General features: G+C 43.9%; 2 protein-coding genes across 2 annotated transcripts in view; both read left to right on the forward strand.

The window, feature by feature from the left end:
- Positions 1-23,962, forward strand: part of ASCC3 (activating signal cointegrator 1 complex subunit 3) — a 2,217,780-nt gene that overhangs the window by 1,878,212 nt on the left and 315,606 nt on the right. The window contains exon 34 of the mRNA XM_086926668.1: positions 1,836-1,961. Coding sequence (XP_086782794.1) covers positions 1,836-1,961 — 126 coding nt within the window. The remainder of the gene's footprint in view (positions 1-1,835; positions 1,962-23,962) is intronic.
- LOC147707847 (uncharacterized) lies at positions 21,693-23,198 on the forward strand. Its single transcript, XM_086925098.1, has one exon. It carries the CDS (start codon positions 21,693-21,695, stop codon positions 23,196-23,198), a length of 1,506 nt encoding a protein of 501 aa, XP_086781224.1.

Below are 23,962 nucleotides of genomic sequence, written 5' to 3' on the forward strand. Positions count from 1 at the left end.
AGCGCATTAGGAGGTACTCCTGCATTTTTTTCTCTTCCATAGTGCCCCCCTCTAGTCTGACTGAGTGCTATATGCAGGTCCTGGTCCCTAAAGGGGAGGGGTACTATTAACTGTGTAACAACCTCTCCTGCTTTCTTTACCTTGCAATACAGAAGGCCCTTGTTAGCACAAAAGAAAGGGCCCACTCGGCCATCCTCCTCAGCTATTACACTGGCCGATGCTTGCCAGACATAGGGATCTTCCCTCTGTGCTGCACGGTAGCTACACTGTTCATTCCTTATGTTCCATGTAAAGAAGAGACTGGGGTAGGATTAGTGTAGCCTACCAGAACATATTGCCTGTTGTGATTGCGTTTCTCGCTGCAACTTTGGCTCATTTTACTCTTACCCCCGCTTATCCTCTCTGATCAGAAGGGGGCCTACCTCAACCACACTAGATCTGGATCCTTCTCTCCTACAGTTGCTAACAATAGGGAGAAGTCTTCATAGTCCGTCCCTATGATATTTTCCTCTACTAGATGCAGCACTGTGCCCATGCTTAGATACTCATCTTCTCCTCCCCAGTTGATAGACACCTCTGCTACAGAGTGTGCCTTGCTGTCCCCAGGTACACAAGTTATCAGGACAGTGTTGCACTTTCTTAATCAATGGGGACAGACCTTTTCTGCACTGAACACGGAGATCATACACTCGCTGCACCCGCCTGCATGGGGTCCCTGTCCCTCTTCGAAAGGAAGACTGTGTTGCTGCCTGCAAAGTGAAAGATGGACCTGCTCCTTCAAAAAGCCTATCTGTCATTCCCTAATGCGCTGCCCCCAGGTCAGGCACACGTTCACAGTGGCTTTGGGTGCAGCACATTAACTATAATAGGTTGCACTGACCGGGTCTACCCTCTGTAAACCCAGATAAAGGCACACCACTTCACAGACCAGGCCCTAGGTGTTTTAAGGACCATGTGAGTTATTTACTTTAGGAGCACAAATTAGAAAATGTGAGTAACAACAAAAGGGAGACCGTTTATCAAGGCATTCAATAGTCCATGAATTAGTTCTCCTATAGTACTACTTTACATACTCATAAAAGCCTTTATGAATTGACCAAATAGTTTAGAATGTAGACATGTGTGAAAAATGAGTTTCATATGCCCTAAAAAAGTGGTCATTAAAAAGGGAAACCACAAAAACCGAAACATTAATTTAGGCTTAATTTAAAGATTATGGGGCCAATTTGCAAAAGTAGTTTTAGGATGTGAGGTAGTGTTACAAGACAACTGCTTCTTAAGTTCACTGAATTGCCACCATTTAGTCATGATTATAAGGCTATTACGCTGTATCATAATTTCAGGCAAGCAAATTTCCAGGATATGGTGAACGGAATGGGATTCAAAATATGGGATGGAGCATGAAAAGGATTGCTTGATCTTTTCCCCTTACAAAGTTAAGCCTGGTGAGAATCTTTCTTCTGATTGGTAGTGAACCCTCAGTGCAGAACAGTTTTTCAGATAAGAATTGGAGTTGGATGTGTTGCAACATTTTGACAGCTAAATGAAAATATAGTGAGTGAACATTTGATGATTTGATAATATGTTTCAGCTCGAATGAAGTCTGATATGAAGGGTGGAATTCAAAGGATCAAGCGTGATAGAAATTAGGAAACTTAGAACTGTGTGTTAGGTAATGCTAAGGTATGATAAGTAGTGGTTTGAGAGTCCAGCAAAATATGTGCTGGCAAGTATTGTATGCTTAAAAAAAATTATAATCCTGACCGCTGTGAAAACAGAACAATGTTGTGCAACATTTTCTGTGGATGATTATTCCTTTTATGCTTTTTTGTCAGCTTGCTGGAAGTGCTAGCAGATCACTTGAATGCAGAAATAGCTGGTGGAACGATCTCCTCAAAGCAGGATGCAATGGATTACATCACGTGGACCTACTTCTTCCGACGCCTTGTCATGAATCCCAGGTGAGCCAGTAGGTTTACTGAAACATATGTAACAGAACACATGTTTAAAATAAACATTTACATGGATTTTAGTTTATGTACTATTGTGCGTTAAGTCCAGAAATCTCCTTTTTCCAGTATGTGGAAAATGGTGCTATCCTGCTTAGCATCCTTGAATAGCTTCTACTATCAATAACAATTTAACTATTGCACACAACCAAACCACTGCTTACTCAGCACCCACTTCTCAGTTTCTTTCCTAACAGTGCCCACTGGGATCTGTTAATGGCTCTTTAACTTTTTTTAAGTATATGAAGAGTTCATAGTTTAGCTTTTCTGGGCTATCACCGATTTAGTGACTGTTCGGCACTGCAACTATGCAAAATGAAAACATGCTTTACAGTGGTAACTCCTTTTTGTTTAACTTCATACCTCAAGATATTAGTGCATGTCATTACACCCCTGCTCCACGTTGTGCACTTTATTCCGTAGATATTTTTCTTCACTTGATATACATAGTGAAATATACCTCATGAATTCAAAATGTTTACTTTTGTATTTCTCATTTCATATTTTTTTGCGTTATTTTCCTGTGTACGTCTGCATTTTTCTCTTCCCAAGGTTTGTTTTAATCTTTAATGTAGTGTTTTCCACTGTCCTACTTCTCCCTTCTTTGTTTGTGTATTTTCCACTTTAGTGTTTACTTGCAGGTATAACCACTATATCCAATTGTTGTGTAAGCTGCGACTTTGATGTAGCTCTACAAGTTGTGCTTTCCACCCACGAGTGACACAGGTGAACTTTGTTCAATGCACCAACGATGAATGTGAAAGACAGGTTTTTGTAGCCCAGCAAAACACTATTCAATGTGTTATTGAAATAGCGATGTTTCTTTTTTCGTTAATAATAATCCCCACGAAGGGATCAGGGGCACAGTGGTAAGAGTACAAATTTGATTTTGTTATTCACAGTGTCACAAACACAGTATACTAAGAAGAATGAACACTTTAGGTAAAAAAGTATTTATTACTACAGAAACAAGATGTTTTTCAGTATGCCTGAAACAATTACACAGAATATTATATAAACAGCAAATAGAAACTTTATGAATAATGAGAATAAAATGAACAATTCTAACATGCTTAAAATGTCATCTAGATCCTACCACCCTAAGCCCTACTTCTATATGTTAAACTAAGAGAGGCAGTGCAACCTGCAATCTAGAGTTTCTTAGGGAGAAGAAACTCACTGCATACCTTGTTGAAAGCAAAGGCTTTCTTTGTCAACAGAGGTGTAACAACTGTTTTCCCTATCAAGGGCAAACACACACTGCGGTCTTCCTCTGGCACTCACCTTTATCAGCTTTAGGCAAATTGTAGCATCTGCAAAGTGTGCGGGCAGCAGGAGAGCCTGTCTCTGGCAGAATCTCAGTCAAAAATCTGGGCAAAGGACATTTCCTGACAAGTGGTCAAGTGGCTGTCCTTGTATACTAAATCTTATTGGAAATGGGAATTCCTGAAATAAATATATGAATGTCTGACATAGATAATGGGCATGAAGGTGTGATGTTTCCTTATGAACTTAGAAGGTAAAAGGAAGTCAATTCAGACTACACTATTTTGACTAAATGTCTATATTTGTTCCTATTTAACCGTGACCTGATTAAGAGTAGATATTTGACTCCAAGACGATTGCTGCATTAAGTATTGTATGTATCACATTAATTTAATGGCTTGATGATATCATAGTTCTAAGTAAGATAGGTCAGGCAACATCTGCATCTAAAGGCAGACATGTCAATGATTGTGCATGCATCAGGGAACATGGCAACTTCACTTTGTCTAAGATTAAGAAGACGGTGGCCTCCATTATCCAAGATCGAGTCGGGCCTACATAAAATGGATTTGAACATTGGGGGCTTTACGTCACAATTTTTAGGTCTGGGATTTGACAGCTAAACCATCAGCGCACAAAGAATGAGCTTTAGGTTTACTTATTTCACACCTTTTTCAGCCATTAAGATAACACTTTATCAGTCACATCTTGACTCATCTCTCACCTAATGCTATTGGCAGTTTTGCTGTATCTTTCTGCCTCTACGTGAGTGATTGCATTGAACAGCATGAGGAACTGCTTGAAGGCAAGGGAATCTTCAGTGCACCCCATCTTTCAAATCTATGGATTGTAAAAAAAAACCTTGAAGCATGTAAGAAAAGCTGCCATGATAAATCCAAGGTTTCCTACTTCTGAGATGTTGGTGGTACTCCTAGTTCTTCATGTCACTGAATTATAGTTTTTCCATTCTCTGCACCTTAGAATCTCAGATGAGGTTTTTAAATTGGAGAATTATATGGGCATCGTATTATTCCATTTAAAGTGAAAGAATTTGAGTAGTTCTAGGTGCAGACTAATGTAGATGCGTTGAATGAAATGATTGATCCTTGAGTAATGCATTGATTCTGAATGTAGAGGTGAACAAAGGCAGGGAAACAATGCTTGATTTGTTCATCAAGTTTGAGGAGATCCAGCATAGCATGTTTTTGTTCAACGCCAGTTTCCTTAAGGGTACATAGAAGTGTTAAATTTTGTGCCACATCAAAGGCTGCAGTAGGTCGAGGAGTACTAGTGTTGTAAACGCATTTTTATCCATTATAATTTTTAGTTTATCTCAGCTCGGCATGAAGGCAGATCCAGTAGCCATCCATGGACCAATGCCTGTTTGTTGTTTGGAGAGCAGTAAATCCTCTTCCAGGAAATTTGAGTTCTATGAGAAACCTGTCTTTTGATCATATTTCTTAGTAATAAGCTATTTGAGATTGGTCTATAGTTGCTAGGGCCTGTATTTTACAGGTTATTTTTCTTGAGAAGTGGTTGTATGTTAGACATCTTGAGTTCTAATGGAAGCATGCATTTGAAAACATCGTTGTTGATTGAATTCATTGTTAGAATTGCAGTTGATAGTATTTTTGGGGAAAGTTTGAGAGGAGTAAGGGTTTGATCCACTGCCTTTTACTAAATTGTGGAAATCCGGGAGGGCCAAGTCCTGAAAGAAAGTTAGTGTAGTGATTGTCTCTTATGAGCAGTCCTTTTTATCCTGATATTAATATTGCCAACTGTTTTTTTAATTTAATAGGAAACAATCTAATGTTTTTGCTTTGGTAATGAAGAAATCTTGAGACAGGAGATATTATTCCAGTTTGCAAAATTCTGATTTTGTGAAGTTCCTTTATGTGAAGTACTACACCCAAGAATCCCTGTTTGAGTTGCAGGCTTTTTTGACTTTTGATGGCTGATTTAAAAATCCTGTTACGTGTGTAGGTGTATTTTCTTTTAATTGCTTTTTGATTTGTACCATTTGGTGTTAAATAGAGCACTTTATGTTCTTTATTTCATCATTCACCCACAGTGTCTTCCACTTCCTTTTTTGATTTGTGGAAGTTTTCTTTGACATTCTGTTGAAATGTCTGATCTTCCACCCATATAGTTTTTCTACTGTAATTATCTGTTCAAGGCTTAAGCTAGATGTAAGGCAGTTATTTAGTTTTTCCTTGTTGAGTTTGCCCCATTGTCTTTAGGTTATCGGATGCAATGAAGATTTGTTCATAGAGTGGGATGGGATATTATAAGTGAAAGAATTGAGGTTGTGGCCACACGAAGGAATGCAGTCAGTATTTTTGATTTAATTGACTCTGAGTTGCTGAAGACTATGTCAAGCCTATGAGTAGGGCCTAGGGAGAGTTGGTGGGGATTGCAAGCTTCCAGGTTAGTTGTGATGCTACTTGGTAGGTGCCTGTTTTGTTTATCAAACCAAATGTTTAGGTTGCCAAGTATGCACAAGTTAGGGTATATAATTGATATGTCTGATATGTCATCTAGGAAGATGTCTGTGAATCCTCTGTTGCTTGGTGGTGTTCTGTACAGTAGTAGAAATTCACAGCAGAATGTAGGTGTAGGATTTCATCTTTTTAGTAGTGACTCAAAGTTTGACAGCTGTTTTGGTGGTTGTGCTGGATTCTTTGAATATCATTGCTAATCCTCCTCCGGTTCTGTCTTGTCAGTTATGTGTATGACTTTGGTATCTTGCTGGGATTGCCTCAGGGAGCACTGGTGTCATCTCATCTCAAAGCCATGTTTCAATAATGAAATTCTGGTCTGGTCTTAAGTCACTTGAGTTGTAGTTATTTTGTCTATTCCCACACATTGATAGTGTATTGATCAGCATACATTTTAAGCGAGGTTGATATTGAATGGGGGTAAGGTAATGGGTTGGAGCTTGACGCAGGCTCTGAATCAGACTTAGGTGTGGAATGAGGCAATGTAGGTGTTGGTAGGGTGTGCAATGTGTTGATGTAAGAGACATCGAAGATGAGGGTGTAGAGGTTGGTGTTAAGAAGCATTCAATGTGGTCAGGATAGTTTCCTTTTCCAGATGACTTTCAGGAGAAAGGTTATTTCCAGAAAGTGCAGACTATGTGTTAGTGGTGTTCATAGGGAGTTCAGGTTCAGCTTGAGAGCTCTGAAAGTTGTGATTGATGTTAGTTTTGAGTTTCATTCAGTATATCATTTAAGTGTTCAAACAGGTGAGGTTTTAGACTGTTTCTTTGATGGTGTAGTTGATGATTGCAGTGTTACATAACACTATTGATCATAAAGGGGTAGCTGTAGATAAAGTAACAGTAACAAAAGGTGGTGGAGCATTAGACATCAGTGAAATGGTGGTGATGATGGTAATTGTTGATGTGAAAGAGGCGTAAATATTGTTAGGGTTTACCTTTAAAGTTTAGACTTATAACGGATTCCTTGTTTGTTGGATGGGCAAGGTTTGGTGGTGTTGTTGGTTTCCTAGTTAGATGTTTAGATGATAGCTGCGTGGGTTTAAGATGAATGAAGAGGAGGCAGTGAAGGAGGGGATGTGTATGGATGGCTGTGTAGGAGTCAGATGAATGAAGAAAGGGCCCATAGCTAGAGGGAGGCTGATGAGTGGTGGATGAGGAATAGAAGGTAGTATGTTTCTCTGTGACCATCAGGCCATGAGGTGTATTCAGTTTAGGGTCTGGCGGAAGAGTTATGCGGGAGATTAGGAAAGATTTGTAGACGGTGGCCTTTGTTAGGTTAGGAGACTCCATCTCAAGGAGAGCCAGATGGATCATTGTCGATAATGGCTGAGGTGAAGGATATAGGTGTGAGGGATGGATAAGGGTGTTTAGAGTAATTGGAGTAACAATTCCAGTTGGGAGTGTAAAGTAAGTTGAGAGGGATTGGCGTAGTTAGTGGTGTTAGGTGGGTGTAAGTTGTGAAGGAAACTGGTTTCTGATGGGTCATGACAATTTGTGAGAAAGAAGGAAGCTTGTATTTAATGATGCAGGATGGAGAGCAGAGTGTGAATTGGGAGTGTGAGAGTCAAAGAGTGTATTGCAACATGGTTAGTTATTGTGGGTAGACGGTGCTGTGTACCTTATGGAAAAATACATGGCCGATCCAGCACTGCAACAAAGTCCTCATAGACCGCTGGCAGAGTAGCCTAATCAGTAAAGGAAGGTTCAGAAGTCCTCTGGAAAAAGATCCCTAGTATGATGGGGCTGACTGGGTGTGGCAGGGATGTGATTGAGGGTCCCAGAAGGCAAGTGACTTTCTTGCCCTCTGGTCTGTGCTCATAACCCCTGCACGAGTTGCCCTCAGCCACCTCTGGTCAATGTATGCCCCACCAGCACCCTTTTAAAGCCAATGGGGATATACTGCTCCACCACTGTCTTAGAACAGCTAGCCGGTGAAAATTAAAAAATAAACTTGCCAACAGGCGTTACTATTGGGCTACCCATCCCCCCTCCGAACCCGCTCCTAATAGTGGCAGACCCTAGGTTGGGCTGCGCCTTGTCCAGGAACACACTGCTACAGTAGAGGTATTTAAGGTATATAACCAGCAGCAGTGTTTGAGCAATTGAGTAAGATTGTGGTTGAACTTAATGTGGTAAATACAGGATTGTTTAAGGCTGATGTGAGTTTTTTCAATTATGGTGAGTGTGGAGGGAGATGGAGGTTAGAAATCTGGGAGTCTTACCTCTTGTTTAACTTCTGACAGTCAGTTACTCAAAGGTAAATAATACAGTATGGGCTAGATGTGTGAAGTATTTTAGCGAATCAGGCCGTTTGCGACAGCAAAAATGCTTTTTCTGATGGACAAAGCCCAAATTGCTAATCGGTAACTTGTTACTGAAATGTAATTTGGATTTTGCGATTCAGTATTTGGAAGGTGAATGTTGAGGGCGTCACACCCTAATACTGAATTGCAGTTTTATGTACAAATGTTTTGCAACCGAAATGCAGTCACAAATCATTTGCAATTTGTCGCCAAATGAAAGTTGGTGTTCACATTCGCAAATGGGAAGGGGTCCAGAAGGGACCCCTTCCCCTTTGAGAATAGTTGAATGAAAATTTATAAGAGCAGGCTGTGGTGCCTGCTCTTAAAAAATGAAACTTAAGCATTTAATAGTTATTTTTTTTTTTTTAATGCCTCCCGTTTTCTTTTAAGGATAAAGATTGCTTTATTTAAAAGCAATCGCTGACATGTTGGTCTGCTGACCTCAGCATGCCGCCATCCCTGTGATGTCAGCTAATTGCAGTGAGTTGGAAATTGTGACCTACCTCATTAATATGTATGAGGTAGGCCTATTTGGGACCCACTCCGAATTGCTAATTGAAACTCAATGCATTTCATACATGAGGAATAGCGATTTCCTAATTGTGATAAATCACAATTAGGTCATCATTGTTTCTATTTTCGTAATCTAGCCCTATATCTTTTATTTACGGCAGAAATACCGAAGAATAAGGAGAATAACGCAGTATATGGACGTGTTTTACCCTATGTGTTGTTAGGGGTGGGCTGAATTTGCGTAGTCGCGCTAAGCAAAGTTCCGCGAAATGGTAAAAATCTCCGCGAACACGCAGAAATTCCGCGAACAAGAGGAATTGCTTGTTCGCAATACTTTTTCCTGTTCGCGATGGCTGTTTGGTGCTTGGGGAGAAACATCTCGTGAACATGCATTTTGAGAACGCGAACAAGCAAACAATTCTCCGAAGCCGTGGAAAGCAGCTTTTGGGCAATTTCCCGTTCTCCGCATAACGCGAAATTCCGCAAATTCCGTGAGCGGAACGGAATTTACCGCCAAGGCCTAGTTTATCGGTATGCTATTGTTTTGATTTTGCTTCACTGAGTTATTTTGGTTAGAGATAAAGTACAATTAAACAAATACAATAGTTAACTCTGGTGTCAAATGGCTTATGCTGAGTTTCTAAAAACCCACAAGAAAGTGTGTTTTATCGAAGTCATCTTTTTGAAAACGGTTTGAAAGAAATGAAGCATTTTGTGCTAAACCAGCCTTCCTTTCTGAAAGATTATCTTAGTTCAGTCTCTGCCTTCTGTCATTTGCTATCAAGGCGGTGTCCATTGTGCTAACAATAGGTCTGAAAGCCTGTAAGCACCAAGGCCCCCACGTGCTTCCAATTGACAGGGAGAGTGTTAGGAAGTGTGAAAATCCCTCACACCATTGTCTGTGAAATAGATTCCTAATTCTGTCCTGAGAGCAAGGCTTTGAGCCGCTGATTTGGAGGGAGGATCCCTTGGCTTTTGGTTTTGACTGCAGGAACGCTTGGCTGCCTCCACAATAGTTTGCATCACAGGCGCCTCGCAGAGCAGATTCTCAGCTGCGATTGCTTGTTAGCTTAGTCATTAAAGTATTACTTCTGTTTCTATAACAGCGGCAAGAGTTTACTCACAGATTCGCATTACCCGCCTGGGGAAAGTATCCTTTATTAATTACTGCAACAGGATTGATTTGCTGCCGTGTGGTGCACCAGAGACTTATTTTAACGCACACAAATGGTGTCCCCCCAGAGAATATCCTAGCTAGCGCCTACAAGTCATGCCCTCTAATGGTTTTTTATTGTATTTTAATAAAAATAGATCTGAACATTTTGGTGTGCAGCAAGGAATGTTGGTAACTGGTGCCTGCCATGATGATGGTGATTAATATTTATTATTGCTTTTTATTTTGTTTCGTTGCTTAAATAAAAATTTAAATGCTTAGACCTCAACCTTCACTGCTGTCCACGTTAAGTGCTGACATCTGTTGTGGGCTTTGAGTTCGAATCCTTGAAGGGCAAACTGAAGCCTTCTGAAGCAGATAAAGTGGGCACTTTTAGGGAGGGTGATAGCACCGGCAGCTATTTAAAATGTTTATAATTAAAGAACGCTGGTACTTAAAGCTGTGTAAATAACACGAGCTTTTTTTCATAATGCCACAGGGTTTCTCAGTTAGTTCTTTGCTTTGGATTTACACACCCGCAAACAAAATGAAAGAAAAGTTGTGACAGTGTCCTAGTGCATCATAAAATCCATTTCAGTGAGAGAATGTAATATTTAAAAACAAATTATTCTCATGTTCCAGTGTTTGATTAAGCCTCACCTTACTGTTAGAGCATTCTGGCTAATAGGAGTTAGCGCACTTATCAGAATTTATTGGCCCCATCGTAATGATTATGGCCTTAGTGTTTAACCCCTTCGCTGCGGCGGATATTCCGCTGCAGCGCTAAGGGGGCGGGGTGGCCTCGTGGCGCGTCCATGCTGGTGACGGAACCGCTCCGTCACCAGCCGCGGTTGAGCTGTGCTGATGACGGAGCGGTTCCGTCATGGCCCCGCCCGCTCAATAGAACGCCCAGCGCAGGCGCGGAATCCGCGCCGCGCAGGCGCGTCGGGCGGGCCATGACGGAACCGCTCCGTCATCAGCACAGCGCCACCGCGGCTGATGACGGAGCGGTTCAGTCATCAGCACGGAAAAGATTATAAAACAAAGTTTTCAGTTTTACTCACAATTAAGCCTTCATGTTGTTCACAAATATATTCATGTGCCAACAATCACCTTGCGTTATTCATTATAGTCACTCAGTATAAATATGTTTTCATATCAATAATGTGTTTAAAACTGAAAACACAAATACATTTTTGAACCACATTTAATGGTACATGATCTTTCTTTGCTAGAATTGTTATACATGTGTATGATTTATCATACATAGGGCCAGATGTAGGTAATCCCAAATTACCGATTCTTAAATACCGAATCATACCGATTCTGTATTTAAGAACAGGCAAATGGGATGTAGGTCATTTTACCGAAAAAATTACTGAATCGGTAAGTTTCGGTAATTACCTTAAACCTTAAGATGCCCAAATTAGCCCCGGAAGAAGCACAATCACTAGAAGGTGCCCTCACTACAGAGAAGGTGATGGTAGCTATTAAAGCATTGCAGTCAGGCAAGGCACTGGGGCTCAATGGCATACCAGTTGAACTGTATAAACGAATGGCGGACACACTCGCGCCACACCTTTTAAATATGTTTATTGAAAGCCTAGAGGCAGGAGAATTCCCACCGGACCAACCAACGCACAGCTACCATTGTAGCTATATTAAAACCTGGGAAACCGACGGAACCGTGTACATCATATAGGCCCATCTCCCTCATGAATGCCGAGGCCAAAATACTCGCCAAATTGTTGGCACTACTTCTCTCACCACACTTATCTAAACTCATACATAAAGATCAATCAGGCTTTATGCCCAGCAGAAACACAGCACTCAATTTGAGAAGATTGCATGAAGTAATGGCACATGCAGAATATCTCGAGGTATTCACTGCTGAAGGTGCTGCAGCACCCTAGACACTATTGACTAAAATACTGAAGAATAAAAGGGAACTCAAACACAGCCTAACACTGTGCGTGCATTCCCAGGATGCGGCCACCAGTGGATGGGGAAAAACCCCGAACATGTTACACAAAGGAAGATAGGACAGGGACACGTGTGCATAAGTTCCAGGAATCTTTTCTTTTTTTATTTCTTATTCACCCCTATTGTTTAATCTCGGTCTTCAGGTTACAGTAATTCCAAAGCGTACTGGTACATTTTCTTTGCATCAAAGGAATCATATTTTCCGGGCAGATGCATTCAAACGGAAAAGACTGCCTATATTTGGGTGACCGCATGTTTTCTCTTTTTCTTATTTTAGTAGCATATGCTTTCAATTAAAAAAAAAAGTTTCATTATCATTCGAGCGTACCAAGGTCAGACCAATTGACTTTGCCAATGCTTTTATAAAACTGAGAATTTTTGCACCAACATTTGTTGTCATAGTTTAGGAAAACCAGTGACAGATGTTCTCCACTGGTGACCCAGTCGTTCGATGCCTTTTTGCCGTCTCTCTGCTTATCCTCTCAGGTTGAATAAAGTCTTCTGCTTTTGTAAAAAAAAAATATTATGTTCACGTTCTTATATTTTTTATTTTTAGTTATGTGTAGACATACAACTATTTGACATTACGGTATGGCCTTTATAATGCCAATGCAAAGTTGTTTGCTCTGGTTGGTGACGGGTTACGTTTTATACGCGTTACCTACGCTTTTACGGCGCCAATGGGACGTTTATTCCCTTTCCCCAATAGGCCCATAATGTAAATGAGCCTGTCTCGCCAGTGTTCTGGATGCCGTTCTTATAAAACCGCCTTTGACTTTCACACCTCTCTGGGGACGAATAATGGCTGTGTTCAAACAGCCTGTAATTGTGATCCCGCTGGCTCCGTCAGTATGCTGCTGGCTATTAGAATCATTAAACAACTCGGCACCTGTTAACAGCATTGTAAATATTCAACCCTGCCCGCGTGCAGGTTCAGTCCCATATAGACGAGACCAGCAAAGCCCGGCCTCATAAATTAGAGCCGCTGACAAGTCAATTATTGTGAAGCCAGGCCTCACTGCCGCAGAAACGAAACTGCATGCTGTTTAAACAAGCATTGGCGATGCCAATAGGCCTGGCTTGAATGAAAGTGTCTTTTATAGAATTGATCGGTTTAAGGACTCAATAATTCTTCATACATGCACACTGTCTCTCACCTTTACACCCATGTATCCATTCTTCCATCCACGACTCATTCTTTCATTCATCCTCTGACACAGTGTCAATAAAATGGCGGATTATGTGAAAGTTAGCATAACTTCCACTAACTGTGCGCTAAGTTCAACTTGAAACTTAAGTTGTTTCTTCTCCTATATTTTCTCTCCTTTAGAAAAAAGGTTCATCACTCAGTCTTTTATCAATCAATTTTGACTTTTTATTGACTTGTTTTTTGTATTTTTCTTAATGCATTATCAAGAGTTTTTATGCATCATTTCTTTATAGAATCAGTATATCTCCATTATAACTCTGCCCAATGCATTTCGGGTCAGGTCATGTGACCCTTCGTCAGGGGCCACTCATTTTCCTCTCTGTCAGAGTGTCTAGTCCAGAGTCCAGATTTTTCTAAAGGAGAGAAAATATAGGAGAAGAAACAACTTAAGTTTCAAGTTGAACTTAGCGCACAGTTAGTGGAAGTTATGCTAACTTTCACATAATCCGCCATTGTAAGAAGACACGAATAGGCATCGTGTGACAACGTGTAGCGCTAACACAGAAAATCTTATATATTTGGGAAATATTCTTGAACAAGTGAGTGCACAGAGACCAAAAAACTTTATTCACACAGTGTCAATAAAACTCATACACAAACTGATCAACGTGCAAGAATAAATTGAAAGAACACAAGTAGGAAAAAAGAAGCTGCAGTTTACACGTGCCAGGAAATGCCTGCAATAACAAAACTAAACATAAACTGCAGGGTCCATTATGCAGAGGTATTATGACTTGTCTATCCTCATTTTAAAGTTCCAGCGTGGCCGGCACATTCCGAACCAACATGTTGCCCATCTTGGAATGGTTAAACAATGATTCGATAATAGCTGCTAGTTTAAAGGAAGAGGCCAGGTGGGATGCGGTGCACTGCAGATTAAATTAGCAGTCGGCACGTGACCCATTAACACTGCCTGGGGAGATGCAAAAAAAACGAAAGGGGAGCAATAAAAGGAGAAAAGAGAAAACTAAAAGACTGGCACCAGCCCTGCAAGTGAAGCACGCTCATTTTAACGGTGGATGTACACATTTGGATTGAAAAGACCATCATTCACAGGGCGAGAGAGCCAATGACAGCTGAGGACTGAGCCATTACTCCATGCACTACGCTGTCATGGATGGAAGCTGACTGTAAATGGTAGACAGAACAATGGCACTGCAGAGCTTGCCCAAAGCCCTCTGTGTATTTACGTGGATACATAGTTATATATATATACTTTATGTATTATTTAATTATGTTTTTACTGCAAGAATCTGGCGGACCTCTATTTAGAGATTGGATCAATAATTATTACTGAGCAAATCTTCTACCCCTAAAGTTTGTCAGTGGTGGTACCAACACCAAATCCTTCCCTACAAAGGTAATCTGTAATATTGTGGGCTTTAATACAGAGTAATAACATTCTCCCCCTAAATACGTATTGACTTTAACATATGCTTTTCACAATCAGTATGTCAGGTTTGCTGCCTTTATTATAACTTTTCATTTTAAACAATCAGGCCTATAACCTTTATCATTAGCTAAGCAATATCACCAGTTGTGTTGGTCATAAGCTTCCCTATGAGGCAACTATCTGTTATATTGAAATAAAAGTAAGAAAAACAATGTAAAATCCCTACTAATAGAGCCTAATAAGGATTAACATTGTGCAAATCCTCTACCCCATAGTTTGTTCGGGTGGATCACCAACACCAAAACCCTTGCCTACTCTGGTAATCTGCAAGAGCCGATGAAATACAATTCCTGCCTGTGTAGCACATTGTAATAACAATCCACCCTTGCAAGCCCATTGCCTTTAACACATGTTTTACACAATAAGTAAGGCCTACTTGCTTTGTCATGACTTTCCATTGTAAATAACTCATACCTAAGGAATCAGACATTTTCCAGTGAATGACCTAACACTATACTACACAGGCCTACTGATGTGCACGTATACTAGCAACCATCAGGCATACATTTATAATATTCCAAATATGTATACAATTACAGTTGACAAAACAATATACAACCACTCTCAACTGGGCCTAACAAGAAGCATCAGAATGACATTCTACTCACAGGGTTTGTCAGAGTGGGTGACCAATAAAAAACCTTGCCTATTATGGTAATCTGTGAGGTTACTTGTAATCAAATACCTATCTACTGCCTTAACATAATATGATAAAAATGCACTGTTGGAGACCTATTGACTTCAACGTATGCTTTTCACAGTAAATAAGTAATCCCTAGATCCTTTATGATAACATCTCGTAGTAAACATATCAGACCTGCAACCATGATTATTGGCTTTCTGCCACAACTAACTCAATCCTGCTGTGTAGAGTGCTGGGCCACCTGTAAAAAATTACAGTAAAGTCTCTAGTATGAGCTCAATCTTCTGTAAAGCATTGCTGGATCTTCCTATCGCATACAAAATGAAAGGGACTGCTGGGCCTCCGTGTTAGAAAGTACTGTAAAGGCTCTCGTACGCGCCCAGTCCAACTGTAAAGCACTGCTGGGTCTTCCTATCGCATACAAAAACCAAAATACCTCTAGAAGTACTGGCCACTGGTTCCAACCACAACGCACTGTGACCACAGGACACATGCGGTCAGAACTACCGGTCCCTGCAACATAAGGGTATTTGGCGGAATACTTTATTAAAGTGACTTTCCGGTTTCCCCGGGGAACAAACTACTGTACAATAACAATGTTGTGACATGTCAAGGTAGCACCAACAATCTTTCACGTACACCTTGCGATGCCACTAACCGTGACCTTCAGACAAGCAAAACACCAACCGTGAGCTTCAGACAAGCAAACTATCTGCCACAGAGCGGTCATGGAAAACTCCTTTTACTTCACTCACACACCCTGCCTCTTTTAGTATCATAGGATCCAGACACAAGCATCTCAGCAACCTACTTCTAGTTGGAGTCTGTGTTAAGCTTTGTAGTCCACTATTGTAGAGAGATATCTCAATTCACGAACTGCACCTACATACGTTGGCTGGGGGCTCACCCCTCAACAGAATCCTAGAAGAGCCACTCGAAGCCTACCGCAACTGGGGCCTTAAAAGCAATTTAAAATTTTCATATCAAGTTCGGGAGCCTACTGCTAGGACAATGTCCCACCAAAACACTGTCATGTAAAGATACAGCCCCAACTCATAGTGCATTACATTTCCACGAAACCTCTCCAAACTTGCAGTGAAAACCTTCAAACACATAATCCTCAAAGAACATCCAGAGACACAAATAACAGACATCTTTTACAGGCTAACACATGAAGGCCTTAAAACTGACTTCATCTTCTGTACTAAGAAACCTGCCAAATGGAGAGAGAACTTCCTTCAGCACCTCTACGCAATGAAAACTTCTATTATCCCTTACTCGTAAATTAACTATATCTCCATCCCAGGAACTTAGAGGTGGATTGCCTACAACAATTTACAAAAATGGGAACATCCTAATCAAAGCCATTGAACAAAACCTAACCCTTTTTGACCGCCACTACCCTGCGCTTTGCGCCTTCTTGCTATCCATGCTGACCACCACTCCCCCACCCCTTCCCAGTGAACACACCCATACAGCCCTCCCTTTACAAGCTGAACCTCCTACTCCCAATACCCCTCGCACTGTCTCAAAACCCCCCCCACTCCACAACCTTTTCCACATCCAGAATCCCTAAAGCTCTGGTCTTGTTACCAGAATCATGATCCCCCAGTCCTTGGAACACCGCCACTGCCCAGCTAGGTGCATCTATCACACCTAAATCCTCTCAGCTCATCAGCCTCAGCAGGCTGGATGCAACCCTAGCCTCCACACCAGACTCCTACAAGCTCCATCATACTACACTCCCACCACTGACCCAATGGCCTCCCAACTGATCCTTATAATAATTTGTCTAGAACACAAAATCAACACTATTCCAGATTAAATTTTTCACTGCATAAGGAAGCAATGATTAGCTATATCATGCCCCAACCTCGCTCATCGATGAACACTGATCTTGCCGCAAACTATTCCCTACATTCACCACCACCTCAAACAGAGACGCATCACGCTTGGACTGTCACAGCATGAAGCTGAATTGTTGAGCAACACTTATGTCAATGCTCCTCAACCCTGCCACTGCAAGATCCCGGCCATCCTTGGCACAAGTAGGACCCGGAACATCACTCACCCCCGAGGCCTCCCGCCCATCTAACTTCCATCCAACCCAGTCAGCCTGCTCCGAGATCTCTACCTACGCTTTGCTGCATATTATTCAACTGCCGGTCAGCAGTCAAGCATGCCACTGATATAGCTGAAACCATCTAAAGGCACAAAATTGACATGATTTCTAACTGAAACCTGGCTGAATGACCAGTCATCCCCTTTCATCGATCTCCTAACTCCTCCAGTCTCCTTTATAATTCGCTGCAACTGCAAGGATCGCGGGGGATTAGCCATCATACACAAAAGCGATCTCAGCTTAACTTCCCTCCGCATTAACAAGTACCACACCTTTGGAGCTCAACTAGCATCCCAAACCATCAAATGTCATGTTATAAATCAGCCACCAGGGGAAAACTCACATTTCCTTACAGACCTAATATTGCAAAACTCCATATGAGGCAGCACAGACATTATACTAGGAGATCTAAACCTGCACCTGAACAAGAGGAGCATCCTATATTGCGAGCCCTTTCCTCCCTCCTGGAAGCGAACAAGCTCACCCAACATTACAATAAACAAACCAATGACAAGGGCTCTATCCTTGACGCAATCATCTTCTAGCATAACACCTTATCCCCCCACTCTGTCCTACCTTCTGACTGGACTGACCACCACCTAATCCTTTTCGATCTCAAAGCCATCCATCCTACGGCCATCCCCCAAGCTATCTGTCCCATGCACTGGACGAGCAACAAACAGCAAATGCCCTAAGTAGAGTTGGAAGCATTAGTCGGTTCCCAAATTCTACTTCCACCCAACCTCACTTCTTTCGATGACCTTATCGCCCGTATCTGAAAGAAACACATTAGTGTTAGATTCCTTACCTTGTAATATCCGCAGGTGTCACACTTGATCCGGAAAGTTTTCGTCAGCAGTACCCCTGCGTATCTGTAGGTGTCATCTGCGGCTCCGTGTCCATCGTCAGCGTCGGGATCGCCGGGATGAGTCGTCGGAGTACTTAGACGCCGCCCTCGTGCGCTGATGTCAGTTTTTCTTTTTTCCGCGCCAGCAAGCGCAGATCCGGGAAGAGCACGTACCCTTAGTCATTTTTTGACAAACTTTTTGACCTTCCTTTTTGAGTCGACTTCAACTCCTGGTGCCGGTAGGGATGCCCGGTTTCAAACCCTGTGACGCCTGTCACTGACTGATGTCGGTTACCGACCCCACCGCCGGTGTCTCTACTGTCTTGGGGCCGACCACGACTACAACTCGTTTCCCAACTGACGGGCCTTGACATAGAAGGCTAAGCGAGAGCGGTCCCGCAAGCTACTCGAGCTCCGCAGCCATCACCGCTCGTCTGGTTCCAAGTCCTAACATTCAGGTAAGTTGAGGCATGGTAAGAAGCCGTCGAAGAGGCGGCAGCGCTCTTCTGACTCCCCTCGCAGGTCGCGGTGCTCGGCCGAGGGTTCGGGTGGCACTAGCCGCGCAGCTCCGCTGGAGCCGCAGGAGTCACATCCAGCTCCTCACCCTCCGGTTGTAGTTCCGTAGTTCGAGGGTCCGTGGTTCGTGGATTCTGAACCCGTGCAATAAAGGTCGTCGGATACAGACGATTTTGGTATCAGCTGACCGCAAATCACGAGTGCAGTGTGTACGAGTGTTTTCGTAATAATCGATCAATGAGAACACTACGTGTTCAGGGATTTCGTTTGAACCCTCGGGCTCCATTTTGTGTGCGGCGGCCATTTTGTGTGGTTGCCCTCACATAGGCCGATGACTATGGCCGAACGAGTCCTTGGGACACGTACACCTTAGCTGACTCTTGTGTGACCTGACCGAACTGACTCCCTTGCCCGAGGCTGACCTCGCTGAGCCAGTTCCTTGTTAAGCAGCTGGTCAGATAAAGATCAAAGAGCAGGACATTGCTGAGTTTATGGTACACTGCACACGCCCTTCTATCTTGCTTCTCATCTGTTTCTGTTACTTCCTTTATGGCTTAATCACTGATTTGGGTTGAGGTTTTATGATGGGTTTGTCCGGCCTGATCGAACAGGAATATTGGAATGTGCTTGGTCATTTCTGGTGGGCTGGACAACGGAAAGTAGGTTTGTCGTCATGCGATACTTTTTAAATGTCATGTTTCCATTGGTCAGTTTGTATGTAATCGATGCTAGCCAGGAATGTGATTTTTGGCATAAAAGACCATGCTCCGCTCCTTGAATTTGTGCAGTCTCTAGCGAACCACCCGTGTTGTGCTTCGTAGACCTCTGTTCCTGGTTGCAGCCAATAAACTTTGGTCTTTGACTTCATCAAGATGTGTCCCGTGTCTCTGTTTGCCGAGGCAGGGGAATCCGAAGACATTGGGCGTTATCCCTGGCGCCGCTGGGTTCTAAAACCCGGTTCTTCACGGTCCCTGGACTTAATGCGACTCTGGGGGAGATTCGAGACTTCCTTATGGTCATGAGGAGTCTCTTTCTGCTGTCGAGGCCCGCCGGCATGCCTTCGGGCCCCACGTGCCCGACTGGGGGTCCTAGCAAGCCGGCGGGCCTGGATCCCGGTCGATGCCAGTTGACCTTACGACTCCTCCACTGGCGCCGACCCCCGTGGTGCAGCTACCAGCGCCGTCCTCTGACGCCGCCATCCCTGGTTTCAGCCCGGTCCGGGTCCGGCGTCAGAACGGTGCCACTCGGCGCCGTCCCCGGCGTCGATGGGTGAGCACTTCGCCTATGACCCGGCTCCGTCAGGTCTGCCTGTTTATCAGGACACGGATGAAGGGGAGGACTAGGAGGGGTCTGAGGTCCCTCTGGCACAGCAGTGCCAGTTAAGTCAGGACTGGGCAGATGAGCTGGGGATGCCAGTGGTCTTGGCACATCGCCTGACACTGGTTTTCTCTCTCCTCCTTCCGTGGCTACGGAGGAGGAGGCTTCTTATGCTGTGGTGTTGCGCGGGGCGGCCAATGCCTTGGCACTTGAGCTCCCTGCAGTGGCCGTGAGGACTAACTTCCTCACTGAGGTGCTTCAACTGCCAATAAGCTCATCGGAGCCTATGCTACCGTTCAATGAGGCCCTCACCGACGTTCTGATGGGCACTTGGTCCAGGCCCTCCACAGTGCCCCCTGTGGATGCCACCGCCCGGCTCCGGGCGACCCCTGCTTTCTGTCCACCCACCCCACCCCCGAGAGTCTGGTTATCCAGGCCTCCACGTCCCAGACCGTCCCAGACCGCATTCCCGACCGCTCCTCGGATCGGGAATCCAAAAGGCTTGATCAGTTTGGGAAGAAACTATTATCCAGTATTGGGGTATCTTTCATAGATTCACATGCCTGAATCATTCCCCGTCGTCGAGGCGGGAGTCCCACGGTAAATAAAAAAGCAGTGCCAAAAGCACTTTGCAGTAGTAGGCCCTAGAAAAAGGCCTGAGGCCTATATTATAGTAGCCTATCTACCTCATTATGCTAAAAGACCCAAAGTCTTTGCTCCAACCAATCAGCTCACAGCACCCTCTAGAACCTTCCCTGCAGAGCCAGCTCTCCTCAGATTTTCACCGCACGTCGTGTGGAAGGGAGTCTCCCTGAGTCTTGACTCAGTTTTTTCTTCAAGAGCTTCAAGATGTCTGACAAGAAGGCCTTGTTTAGACCCTGCAGAACATGCGAGAAGAAGAGGGTCCATGTTGATGACCTACACAAGGACTGCATTTATTGCCTGTATCCCAAGCATGAGGCAAAAACATGTAAGATCTGCCTTACCTTCCCTGCCAAGACCTTAAGGGATAGGGAGGCCAGAGTACTTTTGTGGCTTAAATCCTCTTCCACGGATGATGATGACAGAGCCTCTACCTCTAGCAAGAGGGCGAGGTCTCAAGAGGATAAGACAAGTGAGGGGAGAAAGCATGTTAAGACCTCCCACTCTACTTCAGGCTCTTCACAGAGATCCAAACATTCTGTCTCTGGAGCCTCAGCCAACAACGATCCGGCAAAGAAAACTGTGAGTAAGACTTCTACTGTCTCCTCTCCAGTGACCACTGTCTCTACTTCAACCTCTTCTTCTATGGATATGATATCCACTACATCTATTACTACTCCGATTGTGTCTACAAAAATTTGTATTGTGACAAAAAGAACTCTCGTGGACGACTCGTCGACGAAGACGCCATCATCATCAAAAAATTTGTCATCCAAGAAGAGCCCGTCGACGAAGTCGTCGACGCCGCCGTCGACGACTGCCTCGTCGACGAAGAAAGCATCGACGTCTATCCCGTCGACGACGAGCCCGTCTTCGGTTACCCCGTCGACGACCGTCCCGTCAATGGTGGCTCCATCGACGTCGAGTCCATCGACGACTGTCCCGTCGACGTCGAGCCCGTCGACGACAGTCCCGTCGACGGCAAGTCTATCGTCGACGATGCCCTCGTCGTCGATCTCGTCGACGATAAACCCGTCGACGACGGCATCCTTTCAGCAAGTGGATGCACCTTGGTCACCGGGGTCATCAAGATCGATGGGATCAGCTTTACTAAGACCTACCACTGGGAATCAGGCCTTTTGTACGCCAATAGCGACAAAGAACTTTCAACTCGTGTCTTATAAGAGACAACAGGGTTCATATATATCTCCACTTATGCCTTCTCATCTTCTAGAAACTTATGCTGATGATGAAGAAGATGACTTTGAAGATGATGATGATGAGGGTGCTTTTGGTGTGGCACGTCACCCATCCGAGCTTGTCATCAAGTGCCAAGATGATGATGAAGACGATTCCTACGCTGAACACTACTACCAGGAGGATATCATAGTGCCTCATTCATTGGAACATCAGAGACGGCCTAGAGTCCCGGAAGTCACTCAGTTGCCGCCTAATTTGATACAAGATTTACAGGCTATGCTGGCGGACTACAAGCAGCGTTTTCCACCGCAAGTACCTCAATCTGATACTGTAGTTCCTCCTCAGCAACATCCACCGGTTTCTCCAATTGTGGAAACTCCGCAACCGGTCTTGCCTCCACAAACTCCGGATACGTCATCAGAAGAGGAGGTAGAAGATGGAGAGTTGCCTAACATACCTTCATCAGACCCATGGGATGAATATGTTATACCCATGCCGTCCCCTCCAACTCCACAACCTTCAGATTCACCGCCTGAAGATGTAGGTGGTTTTCACAACCTGATGCAGAGGGCATCAACCAGGTTTAAGCTCCCGGTTACAATGGAGCAAACGGAGTGTTTTCTCCATGACTTTAAAGAGGAAACAAGAAAGATATCTAGAGCCATTCCCATGATTGAGTATATTTGGAAGGAAGGCATAAAAATAATGAAAAACCCTGCATCTGTGCCTGCTGTGTTACCCAGAATAGAAAAGAAATATCGTGCTCCGCTCTCTAGTCCGGCGTGCCTTATTGGTCATCCACGCCCGGATTCGGTAATCTCTCAGGCGGCGCAACAAAGGTCAAAGAACCCAGCTACCCCTATTTCTACTCCACCAGATAAAGAGGGGCGACGATTAGACCTTATTGGGAAGAAGTTTTCCACTATGGCTGCAGCATCCATCAGGATAGCAAATTCAATGGCGATTATTGGGCGCTACGATCGCCAAATGTGGTCGGAGATGGCTAGCTTCATAGAGCTGTTGCCAGAGGACAAAAGACAAGAAGCCAGGAAAGTTTTAATGGAAGGAGAGCGGGCAGCGGAAGAATCAATCGACTGCGCTCTAGATATGGCGAATACGAATTTCCGGCAGTTGGCTGGGGCAGCTGTCCTGAGACGTCAAGGGTGGTTAAAAGCCACTACATTTCGTCCGGAGGTTCAATTGAAAATACTGGACATGGCATATGACGGAGAGTCCCTCTTTGGGAAACATGTCGATGAGGCTCTCCAGACGATTAAAACTGACACAGATACTGCAAAGTCACTAGGATCATTGCAATTTAAAAGAGGATCGTTCAGAGGAGCTAGAGGACGAGGTTATTCGTCCAGAGGAAGTTATTACCAGCAAGGCAGACAATATCAACCACAATACCGCCAAAACTATCAGTCCTCTTACAGACAATCTGGATCGGCTGGTTTCTCTCGCCAAGGAGGAAGAAGGCGCGCAAACAACCAAGGACGAGACAGTCACAAGAAACAGTGAGAGCAATTGGGCGCCACCTCCAATCCCTTACCTTCCCGTGGGCGCGAAGATATCTGCTTTCCAACAGCAATGGCAGAATATAACATCGGATCGGTGGGTGTTAGACTTGATCCAACATGGTCACACCCTAGAGTTCATCACCAAACCTCCACCGACTCCGCCCAGGGGTCTCCCTCCCCCTCGTCTTCACTTATTGTTCAAGGAGGTACAAGCTATGCTTCTCAAAAATGCAATAGAGAAAGTTCCAAATCATCAGAGAGGGGCAGGTTTTTATTCCCGTTTTTTCCTCATAAAAAAGAAAACAGGGGAATGGCGACCGATCCTAGACCTACGCAATCTGAACAAATATCTCAAGAAGCAGGGATTTCGAATGGTCACCCTCTCGGACATTCTCAGTTGCCTCAACGAGGGAGATTACATGGCTTCCTTGGACATGGAAGACGCATGCTTCCACATCCCAATCCACCCAAACCATCGGAAGTACCTCCGTTTCACTGTGGCCGGCACCCATTATCAATTCAAAGTTCTCCCATTTGGCCTCAAGTCGGCCCCAAGGATTTTCACGAAGTGCCTGGCCCCTGTGGCAGCAGCTCTTCGGGCAACAAAAGTGCAGGTCTTCCCGTATTTGGACGACTGGCTAGTCAAAGGTCCATCAGAAGCCAAAGTAAGATCCGACATTACGGCATGCCGCAATCTCTTCGCATCGCTAGGCCTCACAATCAACAAAACCAAATCTCAGATGCATCCAAAACGAAGCCTGTTGT

This window comes from Lissotriton vulgaris, chromosome 6 (assembly GCF_964263255.1).
Source record: "Lissotriton vulgaris chromosome 6, aLisVul1.2, whole genome shotgun sequence".
Lineage (NCBI taxonomy): Eukaryota > Metazoa > Chordata > Amphibia > Caudata > Salamandridae > Lissotriton > Lissotriton vulgaris.

Bases quoted from the DNA above. Each gene is read 5' to 3' on its own strand.
- LOC147707847 (XM_086925098.1), top strand. From the start codon at position 21,693: ATGCCTTCTCATCTTCTAGAAACTTATGCTGATGATGAAGAAGATGAC.